This window comes from Alnus glutinosa, chromosome 12 (assembly GCF_958979055.1).
Source record: "Alnus glutinosa chromosome 12, dhAlnGlut1.1, whole genome shotgun sequence".
Taxonomy (NCBI): Eukaryota; Viridiplantae; Streptophyta; class Magnoliopsida; order Fagales; family Betulaceae; genus Alnus; species Alnus glutinosa.
Window position 1 is genome coordinate 11,429,030 of NC_084897.1, and position 11,653 is coordinate 11,440,682.

At 34.7% G+C, this 11,653-nt stretch overlaps 1 protein-coding gene across 1 annotated transcript; it reads right to left on the bottom strand.

Annotated features, from left to right (window-relative positions):
- Positions 1 to 611: 611 nt before the first annotated feature.
- On the bottom strand, positions 612 to 8,499 carry LOC133852035 (putative metallophosphoesterase At3g03305). Its single transcript, XM_062288701.1, has 4 exons — positions 8,076 to 8,499; positions 4,558 to 4,799; positions 1,792 to 3,363; positions 612 to 1,171 (listed from the first exon to the last, which is right to left on the bottom strand). The coding sequence occupies exons 1-4, from the start codon at positions 8,404 to 8,406 to the stop codon at positions 1,055 to 1,057; spliced, it is 2,262 nt and encodes a 753-aa protein (XP_062144685.1). The 5' UTR covers positions 8,407 to 8,499; the 3' UTR covers positions 612 to 1,054.
- Positions 8,500 to 11,653: the final 3,154 nt, after the last annotated feature.

Below are 11,653 nucleotides of genomic sequence, written 5' to 3' on the forward strand. Positions count from 1 at the left end.
ACAATAATACTCCCTAAATTAAAAAGGAATGCTCTTTCTTTTTTCTGCTTTTGTAAATTACATTTTTACTCTCTAAAATATCATTCTATTCTCGAATATGTCATCAAACGTACACTTGTCCGAATTCAAAGCTTGAGTTTCAATTTGATCATTTCGTCCAAATCATGCTTAATTTGAAGATAAAATGACGAAAATACCCTTAAATAATCATTCAAAAAATTTGGTATACCCTTGAAAGTATGCTTTTTTTTTTTTTTTTTTTGGTTATGGAATGAAACACAAACAACATAGAACAATGTGTCAAAATTCCTTTGGTGTGGTCTTCAAAATCAAGCAGAAGCAGAGCTACGACCCACGAGTCACTCCCTGATGACCACTCTCAATCTCTTGGCTTTAGCAGAACAAAAAGGTGAAATTTTCGAGATGAAGGGCATAATTATATTTTTACCTAAATTTATATTTATTTGAAGGAAAAATGACCCCTAAACTCGATTGTTGATATTAAAAAATGCAAAAAGCACAGGGTTCCTATCAATATTTCCCTATGATTTATCTTTTCGAATTTATATCGGGCTTAATTTTTAAAGTAGGTAGTCTTCTCAAAACCATAATTGGACAAATATTGTTTCCTATAGTTGTTTGTTGAGCAATGTTGATATCAGAAGCAAAAAGAACAGATACTGCATGTAATCTTCGACTACAAATGATGATCAAGTAGTTCCCATATTCTGGCCTAACCTTTTCTAGCAGCTAATAATTAAATATTGTACTCATTCTCAAGATTCTATTTCCCTACTTTCTTAGGTTGAATACTGTCCCTAAATGGATTTATTTACAGGGAAAATGTTGTCCTTAGGGGACAAAATCTAAAAAATTAATCCACCATTGTAGTGAAACGGACCGTTTGTGGATTGCCTTCTTCTCCGTTTTTGGTTTTGGTAGGGATGACTCTTCAGCAACATCTGCTATTACATCAAGTATCAACAGCTGGTTATATATTCCATATAAACTTGATGAATAACTCATATTTACTCCCTGCAATGCTCATCAGCCATCAGATATTCCTGGTTTTGAAGACGGCATAAGCTAGCAATACTGGAACTGAAAGGCTATATCCCGGAAAATGGATCAATGGGTTCATCCCATAAGCTTTTACCAAAGCCCGGCAGTTCTGATATTTAAAAATAGAAAAGAAAAGAACAAACCATAGAAAGAGCTCAGTATATGCAAACACTGAGAATAACAAATTTACTAGCTACTTTTCACTATGATTGTTTACAAAGGCCATATTAAAGAAAATGAATTTTCTCAGTCCATATGTCTTTCTTAGAATTGTTATTGCAATATCCAAACATCAATTTAGATTCCTTTCTTCTGTAATAGTAAGGGAAGATAATCCATTTACATAAACTGGAAAAAAAAAAAAAAAAAAAAAAAAAAAAAAAAAAAAAACAACAACAACAACAAAACTCCACTAGGTATAATTTACAATGCCAATCAATTGGACAGCTATCTTCTATCAATCATTTTAATCTACTCACATCATGTATAGGAGTGTCTACTGCCATTTGATTAAAAAAAAAAAAAAAAAAAACAGAACAAAACAAAAACAAAAACAAAAGCAAAAGAGCTAGTGTTTCAGTTATTTGTCGTCGGTTCCTTTTTAATTTATTTTATTTTAGATTTTTAGTGAATGATGGTGGTGAGCCTCACAATGTGACCTTAAATATTTATATTCTTCACATCAAGCATATTGTAACATCTAAAATACATTAGTAATTGAAGCCTAACCTTAAAATGCTTCCAACAGATCACCAGGCACACCACCAAGAGAACTTTTCGTATCCAACGCTCGCCAAAATGGAACTTTGAATTTCCACTGCGTCGGTAATCATACAATAGAGATCTGTTCTTTTCCCGATCATAATCATCTTCTTTCTTTCCTGAACATGATAGAAAATGTTCTCTATAGAACCCTCTTTCAGCAGCCAAAGCTATAGTGACCAAAATAGCAGGCAAAACCACCAATAAGAGATGGGGAAGAACCACCACCATAATATCTGGAGATCCAAAATAATCAAGTTTTCCGCTTCCTTCATAACTTTTAACTACCCAGCCCATATAAGTCATGTATCCCCTATCCTCACCATCAGTTACAACTTGCCCAATAAACCATGGGAATAATATAAGGTGGAGCAAGTATCCTAACATGCCATACCATACTATGGGAAGCCTGCACATCTCTTGTAGAACGCATACTGTGCCATTTAGGAAGCCTTTATTGGCAATGAAATTCTTGCAAGTATACTGCTTCTTCGAGAAGATCAAGAGAGCTTTTGGAATGAGAAGAATGGAGAACATAAAATACAGAGCAAGCCAGAATATTGGGTAATACAAGGCAGCCCATTGACAACCCATGACAAAAAATTCCTTCCATGTCCAGGAGATCTTAGCAGTAAGACCATTAACAGAAAATGGCCTTAAATCAGTCAAAGTTGATCTGCCCAAGATATCAGTTGCTTCAATTTGCAACCAATATCTATCAGGAGATGGGTCCTCAAATGCTTTGTAATTCCAAGGAGCAGCATAAAGATCTCCCCTGGAGGTGCTATCCACAAGCTTCATCATAGATGTCTCCATGACCAAACTGAGATTTCCAGGTCTGGTGTCATAGATCCTAGTCATAACAGACACAATTGGAGAAACGGAAAAGACTAGGGCTCTAACTGAGTCATACGATGATGGCAGCATAACTTGACATTCATACTTGCGACGTGATGAAAATGTTGACATGAAGCGTGAATCTAGTGGAAATGTGGGTAATATAATTGTTTTTTTGGTTCCTGACTTAAAGTCAATGTCAACATATGAAACATGACCTCTATCAATGGCCAAAATTCGCATTGCTCTACTCTTCCTCCAGTCACCCATCTCCCACTCCCAGAATTCTTCAATTTGTGGGGCTCCAAAAGAACAATTTACATCACTTCCAGAAGATATTTGGTGTATATTAAGCTGGAAAAACTTTGGCGACAAAAAATGATGACTCGACTGGTGGTGTCGCTTCAAATTCTTACCAAACCCAGTGTGGAGATGCCCACATAGGTAAGCTGATAGCGAATGCTTGAGGAAAATATCTTTTAGACTCTTTCCAGAAGATGAGGGTGCTGAGAATGATAGTGGAAAATGCCCAAAGGAAATCTTGGTCACTGGTGTTGTTGATTGAGAATTCCACTGAGAGAGCTCCAAATCTAATTCAGCTAACAGTTGATCAGTTGGATGCCCAAAAAGATTAGTTGGACCTCGTAAACCAACAGGCATTGTGCTGTCAAAACTGACAAAGAGATGTTTCTGCTCGCCATTCTGGATTATAGAGCACAAATGCACATAAGTAATTAAAAGCTTTGCAGTTAACACTAACCAACTCGACACATTAGAATTTTTATTCAAGGATTGGGATTTCACAATTGATAATTCAACTCAGCGTAGATTATTTCTTAGCACTTCAATATGGTTTCCCAGAACTTGAGGTCGGTTAAGGTAGCTCGTAGAAGTGGGCTAGACCAAGTACCCACACCCTAGTTATCGGAGGAGACACAAAGAACTCTGAAAAGTATGTTGCTATGGCTTTAGATATCAAATGACTATAGAATTATGGTCCTATGATTTAATAATATTATATGTATATAATAATCAATGGATTGACTTTGCATGGATAATCACATGGATATAAAAATCATGGTCTTGACAAAAATGATTAACAATTATCATGAGTGTCATGTCAGCAAGCATCCCACAATCCAGATTCCAATGGGGAGAAGTTTCCTATCAATCATGGCAAAAAAGGCTTGTGTTTTAGAAGAAAGATGAAGAGCTGTTCAGGTAACTTATGTTTACCGAAAACGTCATAGCCAAAAACCAAAATTTTGGGTTTCCCAAACATTCCAATTGACTAATGCTTCTAGTCATATTTTGAAAAATACCAACATAAAGCTTTACCAGTACCCAAAAAAAAAAGGATAGAATAAAGCTTTGGCACTAACAAAAACAAAGGAATATAAAATCTAGCATTTACAGTAAAATATACATATAAAAAAATGAAGCAACACACTCAAGTTTATGATAATGAGTAATAATGCTAAATTTTGCTTACTTATCAAAAAAAAAAAGTAATTATGCTAAAAAAAAATCATCTGATGTGAAGATGGCCCAATAGAAGGTCAAGAAAACCCCATGACAATGGGATGTCTTTCTATCCTCTGCTTAATTCTTTCATGGGCTACCGCGCGGGGGGCTAAGAAAGAAAGATGTCCTCCATTCATGACATGAAGAGAAGCCAGAGAGCTTTCCAAATTCATTAACTAGTGGTGTCAATTACTTAAGAAAAAAGAAAAAGAAAAAGAGATCTGCACAAAATTAGCCCAAGTTTGGCAACCAGGATAAAGTTAGTCTTGGGGCAGAAACATTAAGCAGCTATATTGGCAATTGATACCATAAAAATAGGAAAGCCATGTAACAGTGTATATTGATAAGCCAGCTATAGTGTACATAACTGACCTGAACAGTGACACTATTGACATTCTGACTTCTGCCCAACTTTCCATTGATGCTATAGTTTGAAAAGAAATCAAATGAACCACCAACAGCTGGCACACCAAAATTATCATGATTCCCTCGAAGGTCGAAGAAGATACTCTTCTCAAGTCCACTTCTTTTTATAACATCTTCCATTATGCTCTGGTATTCAACCCACTCAACTTCATTTTGCTTCATTGTTAACAAGTCCTTGCTTTTCCCATCTGGCAAAGATGAGGAAAACAAGAAGATTAGAGTAGAACCATTTGGACATAAATTTGATAAGAATATCCAAAGTTTCACATCTTTGCAGCTTGACTTCGACTGTGAATAAGACAACTGTTAGGCGGATTATCGACAAATTCAAAGAAATAAGCATATAACAGAAGCTAAACGCCTAAATCTGCAAATGCAATCAGCAGAATTGTCTTCGTGGTTACATACTCTCAACTTATCTGAGTTTAACAATTCCAAATATAATTCAAAGACTCAAAATTGGACATGCAGCTCCCAACAATCATAAATTTGGGAATTATTTGATACCAGAAATAGTTGGAAACTATTAAGTGGCTCGGGAACAAATCATATGAATAGAGATGCAAGGAAAAAGTATATCAAAGAAAACTCTGCAGCATATAAGAACCTATTTAAACAATGCCTAAATTTCAAATGCAACCACCAATTTGTCTTTATGATTAAATACTATCAGCTCATCCATTTGTTTAATGTACCAGCACACAATTCAACCATCCTGAATTGAACTTGCAGCCCATTTTGCACATTTAATTCAAATTGATATTTGATGCCGGCAATAGTTCAAAGCTATTAAGTGATTTGGATGGTATCATAAAGAAATCAAAAGGCATATTCTAGGTTGCTCAGATTCCGCAATCATTCGACTGTCTTTAATAGTTAATAGACATGGATCAGTTTCAGCCATCGAACCTGCCTTGTTTTGGGTCTCTAAAGCAGCTTATGAATTGAAAAATCAAATTGACCTCCTAGTTGATCTGGAGTGGGATTAATTTTTTTTTGATAAATAAGAAGAACTTTATTAAAGAAATCGTAAGACGCCCCTAAGTATACAGGAAGTATACACAGGAACAACCAATGCTAACCCACAAAAACCCGCAACAACAAGGCCCTAGAACACAAAAGAACCAAAACAAGCTACAAAGGAACCCAACTAAGAACAAGACTACCCACAACCCGTCAAGGCAAAACAAACCTACAACATGTGTGCCTTGCCTTTCCTACGCCTAGAGGGATAGTTCGCGTCACCATAGTTGATGGAACTATGCAAATTTAGAAGCTCCCTTTTGGAGTGGGATTAATTACAATAGAAGACCCCCAGCCTAGGTAATACTACGTGCATTCTTTATAATCCATGTGAAATTCTTGCATGTTTCCTCAACATTTTGTGTTTATTTTTTTTTTATAAGTAATTTCAAATTCAATAAAAAAGCGCAGAGGGGCGCAACCCTAATACACGGGAAGTATACAAGAGTGCCCCTAAACGGGAGGAACAACTAATAAATTTAGAAAGTCTACATAAGTAGAAACACCTAGGTCGCAAAGACGGGACGCTATCCAAAGATATAGCGTGTTAAGCACACGCTTTCTTAACACTACCATTACAGTCTCGACATCTTCAAAAAGCCTCGTATTCCGCTCCCGCCAAATGCTCCACAAAACACAATGAGGAACTAACCGCCAAACTTTTTTAGCTAGGCCATGCCCAAAAAACGCACCCCATGTAGTCAATAAATCCAGCACCGTTTGTGGCATGACCCACTCAACTCCAAATAAAGAAAACATAAAACTCCAAAGCTCATAGGCGGTGTCGCAATGAAGTAACACATGATCAATAGACTCCCCCTTCTTTTTACACATACAACACTACTCAATAAACCACAATATTCCTCTTTCGCAGATTGTCATGGGTCAAAATTTTACCTAAAACTGCAGACCATACAAAGAACGCCACCCTTGTCGGAGCCTTAGCACACCATATATTCTTCCACGGGAATGATGGACCTTCTTTCCTACTAAGCACTTCATAATATGACCTTACTTCAAAATAGCCCCTTGTAGAGAGGTTCCAAACTAACTTGTCACCCTCTCCTTTTTGAATCGAAGTGGAGTACAACCGCTCGAAGAAAGAAAGCACCATCTCCATCTCCCAGTCCTGGAGTTGCCGCGTAAAGAGAACATTCCAATGAATATTTCCATTATGAACAGCCAAATTATCCACCACCATTGCAGCTTTGTTCCTCACAATACTATACAGAACTGGATAACAAAGCTTCAAAGATCTCTCCCCACACCACCAATCATGCCAGAAACTGATATGTGACCCATCCCCTACCACAAACCGAACATAATTGCAAAACTTCTCCCATCCTTTCCTGATATATTTCCAAACCCCCACTCCATAGGTACCCGACACCTCAATAGAACACCACCCACCCTTTAGGCTCCCAAATTTGGCGTCAATCACCAAACGCCATAAAGCCTCTCTCTCCCTACCATATCTCCACAACCATTTACCCAAAAGAGCTTGATTAAACTGGGTGAGGTTGTGAACTCCCAACCCACCTGAATGCAACGGAGTACAAATCCTGTTCCATTTTACTAAAAGATTTTGTTTTTATTTTGGGTCAGAAGATCATGAAAGGTTATTGATAGAGTGAATATATCCGCCATTTCTTGAAATCTCTCTTCTGATTTAAAATCGTTGTGTAATGTGTATCCCCCCCTGTTCTGGTCACGAAATAGATGAAATAAATCAAAAAATGGATTTTTGTTCAAGAATGAAATCTTATTGGAACTGTCCATATCCAGTTCATCCTTCGGAACCATATCACATCGCGGATCTGATGAAATAGGATGAATTGAGACTGTATTTTGTAAATAAGTAATTCTCTTGAATATATTAACTATTTCTTTATTTTCCGATCGCCTGGAAGGAACAAAAGAAACATCTTGTTCTTTCTTCAACAATTTCTGATCTCTAGTGAATCCTCACTGTTTAGCATTCGCCATATCCAATACAGTGTAGACTTGCATTATCGTTTTTGGCAATAGAAACTTCATAAAGGTCCTGGAACTCTTCCACTACAAAAATTCCATTCATCAACAGAAATTGTTCTTTAAAATTTTGGATGAAACTTATTTCTGATCAATCAAATTTGAAAATATCTTAAAATGGATACAGAAACATGAAATTTCAATACATGAACAAACAGTATAAAGAACCTCATAATTCCTTGACCAGAATAACACGAATTACAATTCCTAATTAAGTAAAAAAAAAAAAACTCAAATCTTTAGACAAATACATAATAACAAAAAGAAACCCATGATTCCTAAAACCACATTAACATAGTATACGCTCCTCAAAAGCTAAGCACAAGAAACCCAAAACACGAAATTCAATCCCACCCATAAATAATATATTGGCAAGAGAGAGAGAGAGAGAGGAGGGTAATTGGGTAAACCTGTGAGATCACCAGTTATGAGGACAAGGGAGGGTTTGATCATGGAGAGAGCAGGGCCCACAATGGTTTTGAAATCAAGAGCTCTGTCAGGGTGGTGGACACTGAAATGGAGATCAGAGAGCTGAACCACCCATACCACCGATTCTGGGCCTCCCTTCACATCTATCACTCTCCTATTATTCCTGCTATTGCTATTCCAATGGAGTTTTGAAGAGGAAGAAAACGAAGACAAGTCTTGTCCTCCTGCTTCTTCAATAATTCTTGCTGCATGCCCAGAAGAAGCGGACGTGGTGGTGAGGCATAGGAGCATCACCAGAATCAGAATGTCCATCTTCTCTAACTACGCAATTGTCTGGAACTGGAACTGGAACTGACCACAATGTTTTGTTATGGAGAAATACACCTGGAAAACGGGCAGGACTGATCGGGTCGGGCCGGATCACTTTAACTTGTTGCCAATACCCAATAAATAGGCTTGACCTGTTCAATAAACATTTCTACACCAACTTTATACCTCAAACTAGTTGTTAGAAAAAATATATAAAAAACTCTCATCTAAGGAGGGCCATTTTTAAATAGTCTCGTAGAGTAGAGTGACAAGTATCTTAAAGTAATACATCAAATTATCCATGTGTGCCAAAAATGCTATTTTTTAATCATATTTCTATAATTCTCTTATTCTCTTAAAAACTAACACAAAAAAACACCTAATAAAAAACTAGACTAAACTAATTTTTTAAAATATATAATATCCCCATTAGAGTAAAATTGGTAGAATTAGGTCAAATGTGGCACATGATTAGTCTTCCATCCAAGAAGACGGAATCTCTTAATAGAGTGTCTTAATCATATCAAATTGGTAGTTTAGAAGATCATATCATATGAGTTGTCAGTTCATGGTGCTACATCACAAACGGTTGTTAGTTCAGTTGGCTAAATAATATTTAACCCAGCAAAAAACTAAAATAAACTATTTAAAAAAAAAAAAAAAAAGAAGAAGAAGAAGATAAATGCAAAATCTGTTCCTCTAGTTGACCTAAATTATAAATCGCTTCCTTCGAAATAATAATAATAATTCAAAGGTCTTCAGGGTATGCCAAAATAACAATTTAGTCGTTGTAGTCAAATTTCGTCAAAACACTTGACGGATTCCGTCAGTGTCAACGTCAAAACAAATAAAATGATGACAGGTGTCAATTTTACTAAAAAAAAAATATAAATATATTAAAAATATACATTAAAAAAAAAAAAAAAAAAAAAAAAAAAAAAAAGTAGGAGTGGCTACCGGTTGGGCAGCCAACCCTCAGATGGTGGCCTACAAGCCACCCCTAGAGGTGGCAAGGGGTGGCTACGAGTCATTAATAAATGTTAAATGTTACACATTCAAGCCCTTTAATTTACATATGTCTAGCTCTTAGTTTTGTTATAGTTTGATATTTTGTGTTGTTTTTGTGTTTTCTTGTATTTTACAGGTTTTGGAAGAAAATCCATCAAATTCCAAGATTATAACGAAGTCGGCAAATTCACTTTTGGAAAGTTTCAATTCCAAATCAATTTTGAATTTAAGAAAAGAGAAATCGGCAAAAATTCGTTATTTTTGGAAAGAATCCAAAATGGGCATGTCTTAGTAATTTAATCATAACTTTCGGTTCAAATATCATATTGAGACAAAATTGGTGACGTTGGAAAGATAATAAAAAATGGAAGAAATATATCAGAAATAGGTCTTTCCTAATTTGGAAGTTTACTATGTCAAAATTGCCCCACAATAAAGGATCGCAAATCTGTACAAATTTGGAATCCTTTTCCTACTTGAATTGGAATTTCAGAAAAAGAAAAGACTTGTACTTATTCTATTTGGTTATGAGACCTATTTACAATTTTTCTAGGATTCATAGGGCTTCTAGAGCTTCTTTAATCCCTATAAATAGGCATCTAACCTTTGAAGAAAAAAACATGAGTTTGGAAAGAAGAATTGGAGGCTACTTCAAAAAGAATTTTGGTTTTTCTTTCTTCATTTATTTATTTTCTGTATGTATATAATTTTAGTCTATATTAGTTGTAACTAATACTTTAGTTAGGATTCGATTGAAGTCCTAATCATGTCTCTTTAAGTTTTTCAATTTGCTTTACTACAATTTATATATTGATGCATAACTTGATTAATTTTAGTTTCTTGAATTCCTCACATGTTTATATTTGGCCATCATATGCATGTGGTATGGATTTGTTATTTATATCAATTTGAATAATCGAGTTCTGGACATAATAGAGTAATGAAAGAACCCCGACATAGGTTCTTGGATTAATCAACATAAAGACAACTGAAATGGATACCATATTCCAATCTGAGTGTGTTTATCGATTTTCATAGATTTATGCTTCCTTGAAGAACAACTTAGTAGATACCATGCTAAATCATTCAAGGAAGAAAATAGTTAGAGTAGATACCATGCCTAACTCGTTGCTTAGGAAAATCAATAACTTTAGGAGAAGATACCATTCACTTGTGGCTAGTAAACACTAAACATTATGTTATGATTGTAGTATTGTGCACATTGTGAATCTTAATTGAGTATGATTAGCAATGGATATTGGAGCCCTGCCTTACTTCTATTATATTTCCGCAATATTTTTGTCTCTTTTCTTTTATTAGATCTTACTAATATTTTTATTTCTTTTTACTCATCTTAATTTTTTAGGAAATCTTTTTAAGCATAATTTACCAATCCTCGTGGGAATGATCTTGTATTTGCCTACTATACAATCGTTTTGATCTTGTGCACTTGCGAGTAAAACGTACAAATATTTATCTATTTATTTAGGTTGATATTTATACAACAAGTTTTTTGTGCCATTGCTAGGGATTGTGTTAAATTGTGTTTTTAAAGTTTTTCCTTTTATTTTAGTTATTTCTGTTTATGATAATCTGAAAAGAAAAAAAAAATTCCTTTAATTTTTTATTTTTTATTTTTATTTTAGTGTTCCTTTTGTTATTTTAATTTCTTTTTGTTATTTCATTCATGTGGGGAGTTATTCCTACACCCCATGCACCAATTTCATAATGCTTTAATCCTTATCATTATGTTAGAGATTGTCCTAAAATGAGACAATTTTCTAACTATCATTATCCCAAAAACTTGTTGTACAAATATCTACCTAAATAAATAGATAAATATGTGCAAATATCATCATGTTAGAGATTGTCCTGAAATGAGACAATTCTCTAACTATCATTATCCCAAAAACTTGTTGTGCAAATATCTACCTAAATAAATAAATAAATATTTGTACATTTTACTCGCAAGTGCACAAGATCAAAACAATAGTATAGTAAGCAAATACGAGATCATTCCCACAATGATTGATAAATTATGCTTAAAAAGATTTCCTAAATAATTAAGATGAGTGAAAAGAAATAAAAATATTAGTAAGATCTAATAAAAGAAAAAAGACAAAAATATTGCGGAAATATAATAGAAGTAAGGTAGGACTTCAATAACCACCGCTAATCATACTAAATTAAAATTCACAATGTGCACAATACTACAATCATAACATGATGCTTAATGTTTAAC